Consider the following 24,078-nt stretch of genomic DNA (forward strand, 5'->3'; position numbering starts at 1 on the left):
TCGAGCATGCTGCTGAAATTTGTGCCTGAAGGAATGACTCGGGGCAAACGCTACTCTGCTATTAACGAGGTTTATACTGAATCAACTCGGCTTATGAATCTTTCAACAACAACAACAACAACAATAGAAAAGGTTTGCCGGCAGGAATGCTAGACTTCCTTAAAAGGTTAAACTGCAGCGATAAGACAAGATAGAAATTATATTAAAAGTATGTAAATTAAATTTGTTAAACAAATATTTGGAATAACGAATATGCAGGATTTTGAAATGTTGGTAAATTCTCAGAAAATCTGCAGAAGTAATATTACTTTTAGTAAGCTGATTCTCTTGACAATATTCTCTCAACGTTTATGTTTATTTCTCTTGTATGTAAATTAATGTTTAGATGTTATTTAACATACATTAATTTATTAAAATATCTCACGTGGAAAACGGCACATTTGGCAGATCTCTTCTCCTCGGTTCTGATAAGATCAGGTAGCTGTTTGAAAGTGCACAGATGCTATTGGAATTATGGAATATAGATTCCAGGTATGCGGACTGCAGACACTGGTAAATAGGAGAAAGCGGGATGATACATTAGAGATCTATAAAATATTATCAAATGAGAAATATTTCGATATATATGGAAGGCTAGGAGTGGATGAAATGCTTTACCTTCCTTAAGTAACATATTACGTTACCTTTTGCCTTTCTCTAACATCCTGAGTTTAAACTTATAACTTCCACGGATCCCTCCTCTTTCTTTTACTTCTCAAGACAATTTGAAAAATCTCCTCTATATCTATCCCGTACGTTTCCTTTACGCACAAACACTCATTAACGGACATAGTGAACTCGTGTCGGCGTTAGTTGTTTCAGTTATAATTTCAAAACAATAACCTTTCAATATCACGTACGATTCTCTCATATTCCCTGTTTTAGATTTGCCAAATGTGTCTTCATATTCAATGGAATTTCCATTTTAGTTCAGATTGTATTGACAATGCCCTTTGACTGGAATGATCTAGGTTCGATTTCCATTAATGATTCTAAGAACCTTTGTAAGGGATTTTGAACTGGTGAGTTAGCACTTCTCATATAGTTACGACAGAGTTCTGCACACGGAAAGTCTGTTTTCTTTTTCCATCTACAATAATGAGAGCAACCGGCCCGATGAACATGTTCCTTTGACAGACATAATTACCAGTAATTAAATAGCCTCCATGTCATTCGCTACTTCGGCTGTTATACATCAAACAAACGGTTCACGAATTTCCTATAATTTTCGATAATCCTTATTTTTTACTAGACACTTCAATGCTAGTCTGTAACTTGTTTTCATTGTATTTTATCCACCTTTTCTCTGTTTTTCGTATAGATTATCTATTTCGTAAGGATTTCCTGCTAATATGCATATCATCTAATTTATTTCAGTTTGTTCATTTTATTTATTTGTGTGGGGTTCTCCCGTTCCTATTCCGCCTCTTAGCGGTGGTTGAGCCCTCCTGGTGAGGAATTAACTTTATTCATATAACTACTATACAATGTATATGAGTGCATCATTATATTACAATGATTGCAATGTTTTATTATTGCATTTATTATGGATTATATAACTATAACAATATTGCCGAAGAAAATTATAATAATATGAAAAGAAAAAATGCATAATTTTTCTAGTACGTTGCAGTGTATATATGTTGCAACGGGAAGTGGCTCATCAACTAAGGCATTAAATGTGTGTATATATGTGTGTGTTTGAGAGAGAGAGAGAGAGTGCCCTTGTGCTCACATTCTATGCGAATTATTAGTTACGTCGACTCATCGAATTCATAATACTATCTGTGAATCTGTATGAAACAACTCAAGAACAGATAATTGATTATGATATACCTTCATAGTTCATATTTTGACGCAGAAAAATTTCTAAACACTTTTCATTTTTGTAACATATAACTATAATAAATTCCACTTTACCAAAATGAAAATTAAATTATTTTTCTCAGAAATTTTAATTCCAATAATATTAATCCATTATGGGTCGTCGTATTATCATGAATTTCACTTTCTTGATGAGGAAATCTTAAAACACTATACAACAAATCTTAGAGTTAGAGAAGAAACTTTATGTGACTGGGAGAAGTATAAAATTCTTCAGAAAAAAAAATACATAAAGGCTTCTTGCTGTCTTCAAGATAAAGGAGAAAGTGTTCGATATTAGAAAGAAAGACGAAGTTTCTTTCTCTCTCTCTCTCTCTCTCTCTCTCTCTCTTGCTTTGAAGCATATACCTACATACGCACGCACTCATGCACGCCAAATCATCGTTATGTTGTACTAATGACTAAGTGTCTGCGGGGTTAGCCTAGTGGCTTTGCGCTTCGTAACTATATACATGAGGAAAGGAGTGTCCTCGGTTCGATTCCTGTCGCCGACGTAAGGAGCTTAAGGAGTTTCTTCAGCCATAGCCAAGTTAGCCGGTCTTGCGCGTGGACAGCAGGGTTTTCAGGCCCAGTTTATCTGGGGTTTTTCATCCCACAAACAGGCAAACCGGCCTCGTGAACACACACGGATTTACAGCTATAAATACTTAACCCCCTATGAGGGGGCTCAACTCGCCCCAATAGGGACGGGGGAGAAAAGGGAGAAAACTCCATATGAATAATAAATGACTAAGTAGTAAGGATTGTTATCACTACTTATGATTTTTTGTTTATTAATATTACTAATGATAGGTTTTAGTCATTGCTGTTTGAAAATAATAGTGTTATTTCTGGTTAACTTGTTCTCTAGCTAGTTGATTTATTTGACGGAAGACTGGAAATTTTACGGAACAAAACGGATTTCACAATAATATTTTTGAAGTACGACTGAAGTATTTATATAAAAATGATTGTTTAGCTGACATTCCATTTTAATTTATCATAAGTAGGTTTATTTCACTGTTTTGACATATCTATTCTCACCAGACTGAGCATTGATATCTGAGCATGAATAGAACATAATAATAATGTTTCTTAAGGAGAAGAAATAAAATAAAATAAAAAGCAATATATTTCTATTATTTTATAAACTTACGTTCCGAATGATAGTTTTTATGTTTCGTGGGTCAGAAAGGGATCAAACATTCTGAAACCTAAATCATGATAGTAGTGAAGAAATTCTGTACAAATCTACCAAGGAATACCTGCTTTAGCCCCACGAACAAATATGTTTCCCAGATGACATAAACACAGTGATTAATAAAGAAATAATAACAAGAAGAAGAACATAAAATTGTATTACTTATACCTTCATGGCGACCATACGTTCTCTGAATCCTTATGAACTCCGGATCTGCATAAGGTTTCCTCCCTTGAACAGGTTTCATATTTATCTGTTTTAGGAAATATATTTCTAAAATAAAGTATTAAACAAACTCAACATTTTTTATATGTACACTAGAATGTCTTCTTTCTTAATATCAAGAAGTGTGGAGATTAATATAGATTTCTTTTGAATGATCCTCACGAATTCATGCGAAAATATGAAAATATCCGGTAAAGAAATCAAGTATCCCAATGGCCGTGAAAATCCAATAATCATTTATAGCAACGAGAACGAAGGCGATCAAATTCAAACTCACATGAATTTAGGACAGCTAGAAAGCATATTTGCCAGATATAACACCCAAACTGAATAATTTCACTGCAGGAACGATATCGATCCACTCGTCCTTAATTTGTAAATTCATCTGTTTAAAGAAGATGGACGATTGTTCATTCATAATTGAAAAGAATCCTTCTAATACGCTGGAATAAAATACTGGCATCAAAAGTTTAATTTTCTCCCTCCATTTATCTCCATTGCTGTATAGAAAACGAGTCGAATTATCACCTAAAGTTTCACAAAACACGTGATCATGACACTCTCTAAATTCTATCCATAACTGGATACGATCTCTAGTTAGAGAACCTAGAGATGTACAAAAAATCGTCGTTTTTTGTTCGTTCTCAGTCCCCTTTCACCCTTTAATGATGGTAGACACAGATGACCTCAGCCACCACAACTTATCGGCAATCACTTATACTTTGATGATAATGTCCAGCAAGATGATGTAATCTACTGTAGTGGGTTAACTTTGTATCCAACCGTTTCCTGTGATTTAAAAACTACATTCATGCAAAAACTAAAAGTTGTAAAGAACTTTCGTTCAGACGAGGAATATAATCAACTATGAACGTATCGGCGAATACTAGCGTAAGCCAATGCACGTAGTCAAACACTACGGAAACTCGTTGCAAAGGTGGGGAAAGTTCTGATCACTATTCTTAGTATTTCCAATAATGTAAAACCCATCTCCTAGGAGATGTATGATGTCATACATTATGGCGGAAGGTCACTACCCAGACCGGTTTTGACCTTTATTGAGGTCTCATCAGTGAGTAGGCAGACCAAATTAATGGCTCTTTATATATTCGCTCTTTCTTTTGACCAAATCTATGACCAAATCTATTGACTCTTTATATTTAGGTAAGTTAAAGCCTTAGCTGTTTTAGCCACAATTCCGGTCATCCGTTGAGGAAAGACATAGGACTTAGGAAATTATTGTGCAGTACTTGCAATGCCTGTAATGATTGCAATGCAGGCAGGGGGATAATTATTTATCTTTCAAAAATTAGGTAATGATATATATAGATGACACTGCAAATTAAATTTCGGAAAAGCATAATATATTGGAGAATAAATAAAGTAGTTCAAATCGTGTATTGTCGTAAAAATATTGAAATTCTTTGCCAACTGGCTTTATTATTTTGCACACTTACCTTTGCTATTTTCCATTTATGTATAAGTAAGTATGGAAACCAAAAGAGTCATATCACTATCATTTATTCTTTATTAAACACTTGGACAGGGGTGCGAAGAATCTCCGGGCTCAAAATGGTGACCACTTTTAAAATTGCAACTTGGAATGTCAGAATTCTGTATGGAGCTCGCAAATTAAGAAATGCCACAGGAGAAATGAAGAGGCTGGGCATCTGGATTTTGGGAATTTGCGAGACAAGATGGCCAGGATCTGGAAAATTGTCAACAAGATAATACAACAATGTATTACTCTGGGAATGATGAGAACAAACATCGACATGGTGTAGCTGTAAGAGTAGATGAAGAAATCAATAAATCAGTACTAAATTGGATTCCATTTTCTGAAAGGATAATGCTGTTACAACTTAAGGGAAACCCCGTTAACATAAATATCATCCAAGCTTATGCACCCACAGCTGACAAAAGTGAAGAAGATGTTGAAGAGTTTTATGAACACCTAAAATATATTAAAAACCTAACAGAGAAACATGATATAAACATAGTCATGGGTGACTTCAATGCAAAAGTAGGAAGAAGGGGTGAGGGAGAAATTGTTGGCGAACATCGCTTAGGAACCAGAAATGACAGAGGAGATCGCCTAGTCCAGTTTTGTCATCCCCCCACCCCCCCCCCCCCCCACCCCCCCCCCCCCCCACCCCCCCCCCCCCCCACCCCCCCCCCCCCCCACCCCCCCCCCCCCCCACCCCCCCCCCCCCCCACCCCCCCCCCCCCCCACCCCCCCCCCCCCCCACCCCCCCCCCCCCCCACCCCCCCCCCCCCCCACCCCCCCCCCCCCCCACCCCCCCCCCCCCCCACCCCCCCCCCCCCCCACCCCCCCCCCCCCCCACCCCCCCCCCCCCCCACCCCCCCCCCCCCCCACCCCCCCCCCCCCCCACCCCCCCCCCCCCCCACCCCCCCCCCCCCCCACCCCCCCCCCCCCCCACCCCCCCCCCCCCCCACCCCCCCCCCCCCCCACCCCCCCCCCCCCCCACCCCCCCCCCCCCCCACCCCCCCCCCCCCCCACCCCCCCCCCCCCCCACCCCCCCCCCCCCCCACCCCCCCCCCCCCCCACCCCCCCCCCCCCCCACCCCCCCCCCCCCCCACCCCCCCCCCCCACTGAGAGGGGGGGAGCGGTTTATTTCTAATGGAAACTCTGGTTTTCCGTGTCGCAAATTCAGCAAGATTAACTGTAGGATCCACACTGTCTCCGACAACAAATATATAGTGTTAGTATTAGCGACCACCAGATAGTGGCACTTGTCAGCCAGATATTGTTAGTGATTGTGTTTGGCCAACTCTTTCTCTAATTGGCCTGCAGTGGAGATTAAAATGTCGCCTCGGTCTGAAAAAAAAGTTACATAAAACCTAAAAATGGCCTCCTCTTCTAATTCCTGTAAGGGAATCAAAGTTGATGGCATTTTTTATATATTATATTAAGTATTATATTATACATATATTTTATTGTGTATCACACTGTAATTACATAATAACAAATACTTATAAGCAAATACTACATAAACATCTATTACATAACAATACACTCTAAATTCTGCTAATTTTGCATAAATTTTTTTTCACGACATTTTTTTTAATAAATTTCACACAAATGTATTCACACTATTTTCAATATATACATGAACACGAATGTGCATACAAATACTTATACATGGAAAAGATTTTTCACTAGGTTGCAAATTAGAATAAAATACATAAGAAATTATATTCTTGTTTTACCTTTTTATCCGAAAGTCATCAACCAGAGTTTGCGCTTGAAATACTTTCAAAACTAGGAAACTCATATATAGAAGTTAATGGCGTCACACTAACTACCTTTGTATCCCATAACGTTAAGCACACACACACGCTTTCGGATGTGTATAATGTTATGCATTAAGGTAGGGCCACTACCCAGACCAGTTTCGACCTTCACTGCGTTATCATTAGTGGGTTCCAGACTCCGAAAAGATACGAAGGCTGAATTCATGTAGATATCACCTATACACGTCATCCGCGGGGTTAGCATAGTGGCTTTGCGCTTCGCAACCATATGCCTGGGGAAGGGGTGTCCTGGGTTCGATTCCCGTCGGACACGTGAGAAGCTGAAGGATTTTCCTCAGCCGTAGCCAAGGTTAGCCGGTCTTGGGCGTTGACAGCAGGTTTTTTCCTCTAGTTTATCTGGGTTTTTCATCCCGCAAGCAGGCAAACCAGCCGCGTGAAGACTCGGGGATACATCCAAGAATACTTCGAGGGAGGAGTAACCATTCTATCCTCGTATTTCGGTTACGAAATTCAAGCATGTTTAGAAGGTTGTGGGCCTTAAAGCCCTGTTAAAGCCATTGGGATAGACCTATACACGTCGCACAGACCTATATGTAGAGGTCGCATAACATTGTAGACGTCAGAAAGACGAGGTATACTTTTAAAAGGCAATTAATGTTAAGTTATAAACCTTTATATTCAAGTTGCCCAGTCGTCAGTGTAGTTCAAACACAAATATTCTTTGCTTACACTTGGATAAAACAAGAATATAATTTCTTTGTGGGTAGTTATTGTTATTTTGTTCTTTGCGAGTGTAAGCAGTTTAGAACTAACAGGAATCCTTCACTCACCTCTGCCGCTTTCCAGTTATTTAGAAATACCAGAGGATGGGAGAAAATCCAAATAACTATCAGTTTCTCTCTCGGGAAGGTCTTGAACCATACACATAATTCCTTGAACATCACTATGGGTATAAAAAAGTTATATATATATATATTACATGCTGTGCTATATATATATATATATATATATATATATATTCAAGATAGATACCAAGTATTTTTTATATATATTCAATATATTTTAATCCTATTTTTCAAGTAAGCAAACAAACAAGTCAATCACGTTTATCACAAACAAACAGATAAGTAAGTCACATTTGCGCCTGCACGTACGTAGTGCAAGTCTGCGATAACTCATGGTAGTGCCACACTAAGTTGCCTCAGATTTTCACTACGTGAAGGCGCAAACTTGATTTTCTTGGTTGTTTGCTCACTTGGAAAATAGCATTAAAAACCAAGTTTATATAAAATTACTTGGTATCTTTTATACATAATATACCCAAGTTAAAAACTTTCTACATATATATATATATAGAAAGTATTTATATATATTTATTTATATATACACCAGTTTATATATATATATATATATATATATATATATATATATATATATATATATATATATATATATATATATATATATATATATATATATATATATATATATATATATATATATAATATATATATATATATAAACTGGTGGCGACGCCTGTTGTATCTTTTTGTTGTCGAAAGCGGCAACGATGATTAGTGTTGTGTCTACTGCTTATGACATTTTTTTTCATTAGAATCCGAATTATAGTGCTTGATGAACGGTCGGTCGTCACGATATTCATACCGTAAGCGATTAATTCTCGCTGTCAACCGCTTCAAAACTTCGAGATAAAACTCACCATTGACGTTTCGCAAGCGGAACGAATTCTTTGTGTAAAATGCCCTTGGAATCGAAGAAAGAAATCAGCATTTTCTTTACTTTTTGACTTCTCCAAGCAAATTTTTTTTCGGATTTCCCTCTTCTCGTGGTCTCCTCTCAGCAGTCTGGCGCTTTCTTTCAGGCTCGTACTTAAAACACCACTTTTCATCATCAGTAACGATTGTTTCAAGAAAGTTTGAGTCCTTACAAGTAGCTTTAACAAGGTCCTTGCAGTGTGCAAAAATCGATACATTTTTGGTCGTTAGTCAACTTTTGGGATTTAGGGTTTTCTTTGATGAAATTCACGCACTTTTTGGATGATAACTTCGCTCAGTCCAGTTTTTGGACGGACTGGCTTTTCGTCGTCCTCAAGCGTCTCACGACCACTTTGAAATCCCTTAAACCACTCGTAAACTTGAGTACGGGATAAGCATTCATCACCGTACACTTCTTGAAGCATTTGATGCGTTTCGGTAAAACGTTTAACATGTCTAACACCAAAGACAATCGCAGCTCTCTGTTTGAAACTCATTTCGTCAAATAAATTTCTAAAAACACAGTTCGTCAAAACACACTCTCATCTTGGCACTGTAACTCGGCTTCTAATGTAACAAATAGCATAAACAGTTGACACAACACTAATGAATGTTACTGCTTTCGACAACAACAACAAAAAAAAATAGATATAACAGGTGGCGCGACTAGTTTCTTCTATTATCGAAGGTTCGGTTTCTTTTTGGACAGAAGGTGTATATATATTCGAAAACAGATTTGGACGCTCATGTAAATTATTACACAAATTATCCAGGCATAATGATCTTTTACATAAAACCTAGAAAAATCTTAGAATGGATAAACTAGAATCTTCAGAATCGTTCGTTAACAAAAATAAGTTTTTTGTGCGCTGTAACCAACCGAGAGAATAGAGTAGACAAATTGCGTCGATTATTCTTTAACTTCTTTCCGGATTTTGAATCCAAATTATTGGAAGTCAGACGTTGATAATGTGAGTTTCTGCGAAATCTTGTTTGTTTATCAATTAAATATTTAGCTGAATTGTTTTACGGTCTTCAATTGTCTTTAAACGTGCAAAGTCGTAAGTGTAAAATGTAAATCGCATAAATATAAATCGTAAAAGCAAAATGTTCATTCGAATATTCACTGCTACTATAGAAACGGAATCGCAAGAGAACGTGATGAAGGAAGTTAAGTATGTTACTTCGGAATTCTAATCAAGTAAATAGAAAAAATTCCCAATTTTTGTTGGTACATTTATTTTAAAGAATAGTTTTAAAAATGAATGGTTTTAATGACATTTTAACAATTAAGAGACAAAACTTTATGCAAAGTTAATAACCTTAAATAAATAAAAAAAAAATAAAAACGTCTTACTATAGAAACAATGAAATATTTCTACTTACAAGCATGAAAACGGATCTTTCCATGTTGATTCCAAAAAAAGCTACAAATACTGTCCATATTTCCTATAAACCAGTGTGGAGTTGGACCTGGTGATCCCCAGAGTACGTGGTTGCATTGACGTCGAATAATATACAATAAGAAGACTACGGGCAATAAAAGGGCTATTAATGTAGGATTAAAAATCCCAGGCAGGCAAATTCTTTCAAGATACATAGAGATAGTTTCAATATCTTCCATGGTTATCCAGTCGGAGACACCTGTGTTGCTTCTGCAGCCTCTAATGAAAAAATAGCGAAATTATGCGAATTTAAGTACACTCGATGACGTGATCCTATACGTAAATAATCGACCAGTAATATTTTTCTAAGTGATGTTTCGAGATATCTTTACATTTTGGAGGAAAAATGTTTAATTTTCTTCAGTATGCTAGTCAAATTGAGGAAACCTCGCACTATTGCTACATCGAACCCTAAAAAGAAACGTTGCTACTTACATCAGCATAATTCTTAATGGAAATCTTGATTTTTCTTAACAATCATATCCTTTCCTCATCCCCTTGTCAAAGACAGACATTATATCTGAGAAATAATTCAGTACTGAAATGTCTATGGGTGACATCATCCGCATTAAATCTGTTGTTTATTTGCTGGTTTTGATTTGATTTCATTATGATCACTGGAAGTTTGTCCTTACAGCTTCATTACATCAAAACTGACACCTTAGCCAAATGATAAAGTACGCATCGCACGAGTAATTTTGCTATATCAGCGAGAATTTTTTATGCATACATAAAGTTATATAGATGCCTCCGTAGCCAGAGAGTATACACGAAGCCCTTTGGTCGAAAGACCTGTGTTCGCTTCCCATCAGTGACGTGAGTAATCTTTATCTGGTCTCTTTCGATGAAAGGTGAGTTAGCCAGTCTCGTACGGTAGTGTAGTGGGTTTTGCTTCCGGAAACTCGGGTTTTTCGTCCCTGAAAACAGACAAACCGGCCAGTAGAACACACGCAATTTACAGACAAGAATACTTGGAGGCATAGGGATAACCAACTTATCCCCGTATTACGGTTAGGAAATCAAAGGATACTTGGAAGGCTATGGGCGCTTAAGTGACTGTAAATCGACTGGTGAATAGAAAATTATATACAAAGTATAGATGCCTAAATGTTTACTATAAATCATTAAACAGATTGGTATATTGTTCTGTGTACAGTGAAGAAGCAACATAGAAGTTAACTCAAATTCACGATAAGTACCTGCTTTACCGACAGCAAAACAGAAACAAAGGAAACAGTTTTAGAATATTGTTGATAAAGGTATAGAGTGTAGACGAAACTCGGCCAGCAAAATATAGGAGATATAAATGTTTCACAGTGACTGCTTGAAATAATTTGTTAAAAAAAGGCAGAAGGTCGAATTCCGGCTGATGGGTATAGATTTCTCATGATACCCATCTATAAGAAGGGAAATAAAACTTAACGTGAACATTACAGAGGAATTTCCCTAAGGTGTTCCAGGCAAGATAAGAGCAAGCATCTCAAGAAGAGGTTAACGAAAAATTGGGAAAGAGAGACTTGAAGAAGAACAAGCTTGGTACAGGCCACAGAGAGGAGAGGAGAGGAACAGATTTTCATATTAAAAAATGTAGTTGAGAAATCATAGAAAAACAATAAGGGTCTGAGTTTAGGTCACGAAATATACATAAAGGGGGGGGGCAAGAGAAACTATTCAAAACATTTGTTTTCTAACTACGTTGCCATTTTATGCTTTCTTACTCCAGCAACATCTACCCAAAGCTCTGAAAATTAGCCTATATCCAAACTCTTTCCATGAAGCGTGACAGATTCTTGCCATCAAATTACTGCCCAATTTCTCTCATCTCAGTCCTCTCTGAAGTAATGGAGAAAACTATCAACAGCAAACTCTTATGCTACCTTGATAATTCCACTCATCCATAAATATGGATACCATCGATACCGTTGCACAGTGGATTTGCTCACCTACGTCATACACCTCTCGATGAGTGCCATGGAAAAATTTGGCGACTCCAATGGTTGCACTAGATATCTCTAAGGTTTTCGACCAGGTCTGGCACAAGGACCTATTATGTATACTTCCATCATTCAGTCTGTTCTATGATTTCTGAAACTAGGTTGCCAATTTTGTTTTACTACTGGACGCACATTTCTGTGATGTTTGAGAGTTTCTTTATTTAAAAACTCTGTGCAACTACCACCCTCTCTCTTCTGTACATTAATTACCTTCATTTAACCACCAAACCAATACGCACTTTTGCCGATAACATATACTATATTGCTGATTCTCAGTCGACACACCTTCCACCAATCAAATCACAACTCACGGAGCTGCATCCCCTTGAAGCCTCTAATTCGGATCTCCAAACAATTTCAAGACCTGCAAAACACATTTCTGCCTTTAAGTTTCCACAAAAGGAACTATATTATTCCAACTTTACCTTTGATAACACCCAAATCCCTAGAGAAGACAAGATTTCTTTACTTGGGATTAGCTTGACATCTAAACTGCCTCGGCATAAAAATTACAACATTGCCTCCTCAGTACTAAAAAAAAATAGAATTACTCTTTCGTTCAAGATATTGCTTTACCCCCAAATAGCTACTAACTCTGTACAAATCACATTTCCACCCATCCATTAATTATTGTTCTCAAATCTGGAGTGATGCGTCTAAGAGCTCCCTAAAAATGATGCAGTACAGAAGAGAGCAGTGAGACTGATTGTCGACTTACCTCTTACTAATTCACTTGAATCACTCACACTATCGTCTAGTATCTACTGCCTGCTTCTTCTATCAATATTTTTATGGTAAATTTTGATCAATGATTCCCGATTTTCTGAAATCATCATCCTTTCACAGTCCAACCCCATACTCATAAAATAAGTTTCTCTTCTTCCTCCTTCAATCCTATTGCTGCTATACTCTGGAATAGCTTTCCGTCCCATAAGTTTCCCAAGGAAGACAATGCACATAACAACTTAACATAACAACCTCTTTCATGTGCCCAACAATAAAAAAGCTTCTCTTTCTCTAATCATAGTACCTGACGTGCAGTGGAATTTACAAGATGATTCTGTATAAATCTAGAATTTATATGGTTTTTCTATGCAACATATAATCGCCAAATATTTTTCTAGTCATCTGTGGTTGAAACATGTTGCAGCCATCTATACTGAAGCAGATTTAAAAATAATGAATTCTCTTAAAAGGTTTCAATTGCCATTTTTTCACACCATTTCCCCCCATATAGCTATGTAGGATATGGAAAGATGAAATCGATACTGATTCTGGGAATCCTGAGGGTGGAGGGTCTGAATTTGGAACCTTTTGCTTGCGGGGAGGAGAGACTGGACTTAAAAATTGTCACTCGTATCTGATCTAAAATAAATACAACTCCCATTGAACTAGTTTCAGAAGAAGGATTGGTTTTTAGACATATTAATTTCTTAATATGAGATTATCAATAATGGAACAAAGATATTCCCTAATAATGGAAACAGAGCACTATCGTGCTTCAAATCCAATTCATTCCAATTTTCCTTGACTACTGAATAGAACATACTTGTTGCATAGCGCACGTATTATTTTTTTCCTACATGAGCTCAGAATACCACGCTTCACAAAAAAATGGTATCCTAAAATAAACCACAATACCTCAGTAGAACCCTTCACTGGCACTGCTTGTAGCTGATTCCCCCCCCCACCACCACAACCTGTTGACAGCTAAAATTCATAATCGTAAACCACCGCGTTTCATGACCGATGTCCCAGAATATTGATAACGCCTGCAGTAACATAACAACCTGCTGATCATCCCCAGATTTTATGCGACCATACTCGCCCTTAAACTTACTACTCATACATTACCAATCCCTAATCTCAAACCTCCGCATGAACCCCAGCTGATAATGAAGGTATTTCCCTGATGCCAGTAATACATTTATCCTTCCCTTGCTTTCCTTCCTTGCGCTTACCCTTTTTGGTACGTGGTGACTCGACGTTTTCATGATTCCTATATTATATCCATTCAATTTAAATTCAATTAAAGCTAATTATGAAATTATAACAATAAACCTTAATAAACCTTCTCATATATATAAATCACATTTTACGGTGTTTAGACAGCGTGTGAAAATTAAAACTCTCCAGGTTAAACCACAGTTGAGCAACATACTTATCGTATCGTATTACAATTTTCAGTAGGTGCAGAATTATTACGAATTATTATTACTGTTATTGCATTGGAACCTCTTAGTGAGCCCGAAGGCTGTTCATAAGATATACACGCCATCCACACAATACCTATGATATCTTTCCTCGAATGTATTAACGGACAAAGAATCATACAAAATTCTTGAAATCATATGATATCGTTTATTTTTCTGCTTATGATACAATTTTGCAGCCCACAAACTCCTAATTTGTTGTCATGGGGAGCACTCTATAGACTACTCGTCATATTGGTCCTTAGTTTTTGGATTCCGTCCAAATTCTTTCATCATGAAGAAATCTAGATGAATAGTTCTTAGAAGAGTTACGCAAATGTGCATGTATCAAAGATTTATAATAAGGAATGGTATTTTTTAACATAGGATGGTTGTGTCAATTCAAATACCAAGTAATTCTCTGAACTACCTTGGCCAGGTCTGAATTTTTATATACCACCGGAACTAACTTCTATCAACACCCACAAATACCTGACTTCATTAATTTCCTGTAGTATATTCTAAAACATGTGGTATATCGCTTGTGATCTCTTTATCTCAAGCCCATAACTACAGTTTTCTACATTTAATCAGATCCATTATGCCTGGTCCATCTTTATCACTACAGTCTAATTAAATAATCCTGAAAGCGCCTACACAACGCCTTGGTTAATTTTGTTATTAAAGCTTACATCATTAATAAATCACTGAATGAGCTGTTCATTAAGCTAACAGAAATGGAATAAAGTAAGTTTGTCAATTGTGTAAGAGCAATTGCTTGAATTCTCAGAGACGTTACTTTGATCTCTTACTTTACTTTGGATTTACGAGCAAAGCATATTAAAATTGAATTTTTATCCAATTACTAGCAAAGATAAATGTTTCAGTGTTTTTTTGTTCAGTCATCTTTAACTATTAACAATAGTCAATATTGGTAACTGCACCAAAAGAATGGCTATAAAATAATTGTCTTACTCCTCTACCGTAAATATTCCGGGTGACATATTTATAGAGATATTTTCTAGCTATTTACAAGTTTTTTTCTTCTACCTTCAGCTTGCATTAGCCTCAAAGTGCATTGAAGGAACTGTGATAAAATATCCCATTTTGCTAACTGAATTATAAAAATTAAAAGAAAACCTTGGTGACTTCTGACCTAGGATAAGATAAACATTCCTGGATCCAAGGCTGGATATTTCAATCAGCCATAACCAAGTTAGCGGTTCTTGAACGTTGACAGCAGGATTTTTTCCACCAAATTATCTGAGATTTTTCTCTCCTTAAACAGGAATACTGGCCGCGTGAACAGACACAGGCTACCGGCATTGGATATAGCACCGCAAGGAAGGCAAGAGGAAACCACCTTGCACATAGTCAATTCCCTAGATGGTGGCGTAGCTGTCCCTAAACATCCGAAAGGCTATCACGTATACAACATACGTAATATATTTTGAAACTGTTAGGTGATGAATTTTCAACTATGTTTCCGATTTCTTGATCGCTATCATGATGACTGCTCGACAGTTTCTCTGATGCCATTTAATCTCCAGAAAAACTGCACAGTTGTTTTCTAAAACCATGAAAACATTTGGAAATCACAAAGCAACTGGTTCCATTAACCGACGTCGAAGGCGATAGTATCTAAAGAACAGTACATACTGTGAATTTAAGTAAAAATTCTAATCATCTGGTATCAGAAAAAAATGAATGAGTTACTAAAATAAAGAGCCAAAGGCTCCATTTCGGTGATGCAAATTTTATAAATTAATTGGATATTAAACACAACATCATTTCAAAGCCGAAGACAGAAACTATAAACGTTTTGTGCGAAAATTGAAACGAGAGCTTGTGGGAATATACTTTTATTATTGTTATTTGTGTGTAGCAGATTGCAAATTTTAATATTATATTCAGGAGTTTCGTATCCAAGTATTGTTTACTTTATACTGCTGGATATGTTGGTTTTTATCACATCATTTGCGTCTGAGAGGAGATGTGTTAGCTAAGATTTTTGGTTATTTATGTAAGGCATTTAAAGTAGTAGTCCCATACATTTCTTTATGGAGTTTATATGTTCCAATATCCTCGCATTTATTTTACACTGTATTTCTGTAAAACATTTCGAATTATGTTCTCAGCTTGATGTTCGTTGATTTGAATTTCGAAGTTAAATGTAACTACATCCTGATGAGTTGCTGTTACTGGAGCTGTCGGTTTATTACGTAACTCTGCCAGCTAATTTAGTAAATATTTATTTGCGGAAAATGAAATTCTTTTGATCCATAAGCCATTGTTCTGTTATTGCGGATTTGGGGAATTTTTGTTTTCCAAATTAAATGCATACGCTTTCTAAAACCTTGTTTTTCTGATGTTGTTCTGCAAATATGAAAAATGTAAAAACATTACATATCGTCTTTATTTTCTTTTACAGTTTCTTTCTTTTCTTTGGGTTCTTTCTAGTCGCCTTTCAGCTTCCTGCCCTGGTTGCTCAGCATTCAGAGCATTATAGTAATATTAATAATTATTAATATTATTATTAATTATTTATTTTACAAGACAGATTTCAATTTTTAATTGGAGAATTCCATTCATTGTAGACATGTTTCATCTTCAGCATTTTCTCCAGGAATAAAGGAAAAATTTCGAAAGATATAAAATGCTAGCAGTGCAATGATTAAGCACGGATGGTACAGAAAAATTTTCTCGCTGGTATTTCATAATCATTTTAAATTATTTTAATATGTATATAGTAATATATATAGCATAAAAGGTCAGCCTGGTTGGTCGAGTGGTTATCCCACCCGCTTATCAACCAACAGTCTACCTCTACGAATCCCGCCGTGAGTTGTTTATGATTGTCTTTTACTGAGAGATGAAATTCTTCACCCGGCATGAAATCCCCCCCCGATCCCACTTACTGGAGGACTAAATGTCTTGAAATGTTTGCATGTTTTGTCTTTAGTTGAGGGTTTCCCGTCTTGGAATTAACAAAAAAAAATTAAAAAAATAAAAATTTAATTAATAAGAATGAAAAAATGTCTTTAGCCCACCCAATGTATAAAGTTTCTATAGGTTTATAGAGGTCTGTCGCAGTGGAAGACCCAAAATAAATCAAAAAGTGTAGCATGCAATGTCACTTCAATAGTACGCTTGGTACTGATAGAACAAGAACCCCATAGTTTGAACAGCCATTTTGAGAAAACACCCATTCCTATTAAGAATAAAATCAACTGATTTATATAGGTATAGCAAAAGGATACAACAGTTAGATCAATAACATTTAATAGTCTGACTGGTAATCCGCTGCAGCGTATAAATTCCCATTCAACTGTTTATTGCAAATACATATTTGAAAAATGTTGGGGGAAAGGAAAGAAAGGAGGATGATTTTTTACATGTGATCTATATACGATAGGCTGCAAAACACCATCAGATGTCCAATGATGGACATGTAATGGTGTTTGGATATCAGGTTATTATTGAAGGTATGGGAAGGGATGTGAGCTCTTTCTTCCGAGAGGTCAGACCGGACTGAATATTGGTGGAGTGGAAATCTACAAGGTTGTCCATGCCTCACTGAGATAAAGCAAGGATATCAGAGTTCAGTCCACTAGTCGTCTTGGATCTTGAGACTTCTGTCAATTTCGCAACATAATAGCTATCAAACGAAAACTTCGGCCTGTTGGCCGAGTGGTTAGTGTGCCAGCTGTCCAACCAAAAGTACTTCTTACTATCTAATTTTACTGTGGGCATCGATGATGGTAAAAGCCTCCCTTGGGCGAGATTCTATAACTCATTGAGTTTATGAGGCTGGACTGTTTTTTAAAAGAAAGAGCAAATGGTGCGTGCTGTCATCCGCAAAACTATGGATGAGATCTGAAATCTGCAGTAGAAGATAATTTGTATGCAGGAGGGCGAGAGTCGGTGAAAGTATAAAATCATGTGGTACTCCGGTGTTGGTAGGGAAATCTGAAGAGAGGAACAGCGTACATAGGAATAGCAATTTACTATGTACGGTTCCTATGCCTAAATGAATCAAATGCTTTTGAGATATCGAGATCATTTAAGTTATTTCTCCGAATTTGTCCATTGCTTCAGTCCAGAGGGTTGATAAAAACTAGAAGATCGGCTACGGATCAGAAGAAAGCCAGGCTCCATATTGGCGGTTACTGATTAGTCTTTGAGTATCTCCGAGATTCAAAAGTTGACTGTTGCTGACCTTATCCATATTTTTAGAGAGACCAGAAGTGAGAGCAACAGGAGGTTCGTTTTGGCTGACTTTTATCATCTTTCTGTGGAATAATATAGAAGCTGTAGAATAGAAGAAGAGGCAACACAGGAGAGTTATGAAACGCAAGTGTTTACACTCACGAGGAGGATAGCATCAATACCAGACGCCTTGTTTTTGTTTAGATTATTAAGGATTCTTCAGATTATTTTCAGGTAGAATACTATGTATGAAAATGGAATGAGTAATTTTTGATAAGGTGGAGGGAAGATATTTTTCCACAGTCATCAAAGCAGGAATTGGTAGAGAAGATTGACTCCAGTAAGCAGTCCTTGTCTTTGGGTGCGCGGGGGAAGTATAGTACAATATAGAACGATAGTAGTGTATGCATTTCGACAATGGTTGGACGAAGGACTTTGGCAATGGGTACGTTCAGCAGCTATTTGGACAGGACGTGAATTTGCATTATTTGGATTTGTTGATGCGATTTGTTTATGCGATTGTGGTCCGCATTACCAAGAAGAGAACTGATGACACATAGTTTTTTGGAAGTGGAGCTTGTTAAGAATAGATCTAGCATGACGGTAAATTGGAGGGATACTGGTAGGGAGATTGAAGATCTGTGATATTTCATTGCTAATGAAATATTACGTCGCTGCTCATTGCCTGCTTGGTAGATAAAAACTGAGAAGCGAAGAGAATTTGAGTCATGGACGTCGAAATCGCAAGAAGAATGACATCACTGTTATGGATATGTCGGCTAAAGATATTTACGCTTTGGTAGAGAGAGAGAGAGAGAGAGAGAGAGTTGAAGAGCTCAGAGTGGTTAGGTTTCAGGAGAGACAGAAACAGCAAATGTTCGTCGTTTGCTTTGGTAAGAAAATTTTGAGGTTGTGAAACCGTATTCGAGGTTATGCAATATCCAACATGGAATATCGATTGAAATATGGGATGACTAAGAAACTGCAGTTTGGGCAGTTGAAAGTCTGTTGTAATTAGTAATTCTGTTTTAGATAATGATATGTGGTAGTAGTGTACATTGTTGTTGATGTTGCTGCTTAGGTAAAGAATAATGTTGGCGAGGTGTATACGAAATTCTATTTTTAGTGAGAACTGACGTGAGTTTTTGAGTAACGTTGATGTTTGTAAAAAACAACGTTAGTTATTGTTTTTATTAATTTAACTGTTTTTTACGATAATACAAAATTTTTCGATTTAACAATAATAGTGCTTCTTTGAGTCATTTGTGTTAAGAAAGAAATAATAAAGAATGGAGTGCATAAACGTGAGGTGAGAGACTAGCAACATCCGCCCATACAACCCGAACACAGTTTTCTGTCCGCAAGTGATATTTCATCGGACGATGGCAGACATGTACCACCAAGAGGTATATTTGACATTTCATTCAACTTGGGAAGGTATGCTTTTATGGTGCAATAGACGAGAGTGTGCTCTAAAGATATTTATATGTATGTGTGTGTATGCATATACATATATATATATATATATATTTTTTTTTTTTTTCCTACTTCATATAGATATAGTCGTATATTGAAGCGGTTAATGCAATTATTAAATAATGAGAGTACTTGGTGTCTTTATGTCTTAGTATTTTTTCGAACAAATATGGAGTATAAATCTTTCATATATCATTGACGATCTCCATCAAAATCTAATCAATCTTAAAGGATAAATGGGGAATTACAGGAGTGGCATTCCCACTATATACACTCAAATCAATAGACCACAGTGTTCCATTTTTTTTTTACCTAAATTGACATACAGTGTGTATCTTCCGCCATTTCCTATCCGATGATGATTTTCTTACAAATGAATAGAAATTGAGATCGAGAATGTGAAGCTGTATGGCGAATAAATGTCGCGGACACAGCTGCAGAGCGCTGAGTTTAAGCTAAAAGCTGACGGAGTTACAGTTCATACTTTAATTTATTTAAACGCTATTTGTTTACTGCTTACCTTTTTTTCCTACTTCATCTAAAATAATAAAACAGGTTTTATAAGAAGTGTGTCGGAAGTAAATTATGAAGTACTAATCACCGAAAACACAAATACTGTTTGCTATTCAAAGTAATGCCATTAGACATGCGTTTCTATTATTGTATATCTCGACTAAGAAAAATGATCTCCATTGCAAGTATCGTCTTTTCACAGAACCTTAATGCTATGAAAGGACAATTAATCTCATGCACATAGAGTGTTATGGCTATGAAATTCATACACAGTCATCCTTCGACTTATGTCCGGGTCTTCAATCCGGCAGGACGTAAGTCGGTAGATCAAATCAACAGAGTTATAAGGGTTAGGCACTTAAGCGTAATAAGTATACTCTCATTTTAATTTTTAAAGCTTATTATAAAACTGTACTGTGCGTAATAGCCACTATAAAAAAGGAGGATAATCACCCAAATCTTCCTCCACAATCACCGTTTCATTACCTTCCCAATGTGAAGGACCACACTGCAGCTCCTCTTGTGTAACATTTCTTTTTTTTTATTAAAATATCAAAGGTGATTTGCTTATTCCTCTTCTTCTTTTCATCATATATTTGTTCATAGCAAGCAAACGCATCATGTTCGTTCTATTATTAAGTAGCGTTCAACACAGGGGTCCGTGTCTTCATCCATTTTGAGAACATCGCTAACTGCAAAGAACATGTCTGTAAGACCATTCACTGTAAATTGTTAAACTACCTCTTCCTGTTTCTCGTTTCTCTCTTCCTTTTCTCTTTTTTCCTTTTCTACAACAGTTGTTCCTCCAATTCGACCAATTCTTCGTTGGTCAACTTTTCAGTGGAACTTTCTCTGAGTTGAATTATGTCGTCATCATTCACTTCGAGATTCCAATTGTTTGCTAGGCCCACTATTACGAACTTCCAAAACCATGCACAAACCTTTTTAATGTATTTTTTTCATATGTTACTTATACATTGAGAGATCAATTCGTCCCAAGCCACAGCAATATTTTTAATAGCATGATAAATATTCAATATTTTCCAGAATTCCATGAGAGTCTGGTCATTTCCTTCAGTAGCAGAAATGGCTTGTGAAAAAGTTTTCCGTAGAATATAAGCCTTAAACATTACAAGAACTCCCTCATTGCAAGAACTCCATGATCCATCAGCTGGATCAATGAAGTAGTGATTGGAGAAAGAAACATGGCCTTGAACTTGGGGATCACCACTATAAGACGGATGATTTGGAGCATTATCTAGAATTAATAAAATTTTAAATTCTACATTTTCTTTCACACAGTAGCTTGTTATTTCACTCGCATGACAGTTAATTATGGCATCCTCAAACAATTTTTGAGCGAACCACAACTTCTTATTGCTCCGGTAATGAACTGGGAATATGCTTACTACTGTTTTTGAAGATTTCTTGGACCCTCACTGTGCCATATCACAAATGCTTTCAGTTTATATCCAGCCACATTAGCCGTAACAGAGTCGTAATACGGGCATTAAGAAATTTGAAACTAGGTATAGATTTTAGCTTTTTAGGTATTCCCGTTGGGGCATTTTTTTCCGAAAAAAATGACGTCTCATCTATATCAAATATTTGCTATGGAAAATTATTTTCCTACGTAATAATTTTTATCCAAGTTTTCCACAAACTCCTTTGAAGCCTCTCAGCATTTGCAGATTCCCATACATTTTCACATTATACAGCGCAAAATGCTACTTGAATCTCATGAACCAACCGGAAGAAGCATTGAATTCGTAATCCTAATCGGGTTCTGCTTTCTCCTTCAATATCTTAAAGAGACTAAGTGCCTTAGAAGTTATGGTCATAGTACTAAGAGATATGCGCTTTTGGTTCAGGTCCTCTATCCATGATGCAATTAGCATTTCCATATCACCGATGGTGCCTTGTCGTTGCGTCGTCACTATCGTCTATTTAATGGAAGCATATCCTTTCACAGCCTCTAAGATTTTATCCTTATTTTTCAAAATTGTTTTCACTGTAGAATGAGACCATCCGAAGTTATTTGCGATCACATTAACGGGCTCAACAGCTTCATGTTGCTTTATAACTTGCAACTTCGTTTCAAGATCAATTGCTCGCCTCTTTTTCCGTGATTCTTCACTAGGTTTTTTGATTGTGTGTGTGTGTAGGGGCGATGTTGCACAAAACATCGCGAAAGATTTAAAGATAAATACGCAGATAACCCATTTCTCAAACACAAAATCAACAGAGGAACTGTTGAAGATACGTGCCGACTACGCTTTTAGTTTAGTTGCCACTAAACTAAAAGAACGTTAATTGCAATAAGCATACTTATTGCAATTAAATGTACGTTAATTACAATAATTGCAATGCGCATTATCATTGAACTAAAAAAGTACGTTAATTGCAATAAGCATTCTCATTGCAACTAAAAGTACGTTAATTGCAATAAGCATAACAATTGCAAAAAATTATTCAATTTATAGACCGCAATCGACTTCAAGTCTTTTTATTTACATAACCTTGTTTCTAATAAGTAAATTGTCATTAGAAAGAATAATCTGCATGATGATTAAGGAAATTTTTAGCACAACATTTTTCTATATTGGGACACTAATATATCCTTGGTGTGAGATGGGAGTGCTCTTGACGTTGATTGGCAAACAATTATGAATTAGCGTAGCTATTTAATAAGTAATTTGGGCAAACAGTTCCCTCGGCACTCTCCATAAGGAAATACTAGTGTAAATAGACGCTCAAGAAGGTTTTAATATGCATGATTACAGATGTTTTCATAACGTTGTCACAATTTACGCAATCGCCTATTAGTCATATTCCTTAAGAATATGTAGCAATTAATTCATGCAAACCGTTTATTTACTTTTATACAGCGTCGATAGAGAACTTCCAAAGCTCAGTCAGTATAGACGAAGCCCTATAGACGAAGTCGGAAAAACTCGGGTTCTATTCATGTTTAAAATGTGAGGAAACTTTATCTGGTCTCTTTCGACTAAAAGTGAGTTAGTCGGTGTCATACGGATGGAAGTGTTTTTTCTCCGGAAACTCGGGATTTTCGTTCCCCAAAAAAAGCAAACCTGCCCCATAAACATGCACGTATTACAGTCAGGAATACGGCCCTCGGAGTTGCAGCAAGGAATGACGACCTGGCTGCATTAAACAGTCGTAAGCCCTCTCATTAGGGAGCTCAACCCGTCGTAGGAAGGATCGATGGATGAATAAGATAGAAATTATTTCTATGGACTCTCTTCTTCGATGCGAGTCTCATCCATGAGAGGTTTTATAAATATGTCGTAATTGCTGTAGGAGAACAAAGGGTAAGGTAATCCGGAATCCTTGCTAAGGATGACCAAACATAGAACTTTCTTCAACCCTCAAATAAGCAGAATGGCAGTTGCTCTCTGGGCAATGATATTCTTCTTCAAGCAGAATTCTTTCAAAAGTATTTACGTCAGCTGTGGGGTTCGAACCCAAAATCTGTTAATTGGAGAGTAAAAACGCTATTCACTCGGCAATTAGGCGGAATAAATAAAACGTGTAACTTTAATTAGATGTAAACATTTTTATTCCATATTTTCGAATTTATATATATCACTAAGCTGAATGTAAATTTTATTGCAATACCAAAATCCAGCATAGTGTTTCAAAATTATTTTTCGCAATAACTCCCTAATAATATCACCATAGATATATTTGTTAAACATGTCATGTATTTGTTAAAATTAAGTTGCCATTCACTTTCATATGTATTTAAATATAAATATTCATAGAGCAAGAGATATCCCTTAACAAAAGACCATGTTTCCTTGACAGGTCTGTAGTTGTTCCATTTCACCCCTTTTATCCTTGTTTATA

The 24,078-nt window shown here is 36.7% G+C and overlaps 1 protein-coding gene across 1 annotated transcript in view; it reads right to left on the reverse strand.

The window, feature by feature from the left end:
• The window catches only part of LOC150099445 (cytochrome P450 4c3-like), a 161,695-nt gene that overhangs the window by 25,485 nt on the left and 112,132 nt on the right, over window positions 1-24,078 (reverse strand). The window contains exon 10 of the mRNA XM_090404357.1: window positions 21,342-21,466. Within this exon, the coding sequence (XP_090260483.1) occupies window positions 21,342-21,466 (125 nt within the window). The remainder of the gene's footprint in view (window positions 1-21,341; window positions 21,467-24,078) is intronic.

The sequence above is a fragment of the Typopeltis vanoorti genome, chromosome 14 (assembly GCF_054136105.1).
Source record: "Typopeltis vanoorti isolate ZY-2024b chromosome 14, IOZ_Tvanoo_1.0, whole genome shotgun sequence".
Classification (NCBI taxonomy): Eukaryota; Metazoa; Arthropoda; class Arachnida; order Uropygi; family Thelyphonidae; genus Typopeltis; species Typopeltis vanoorti.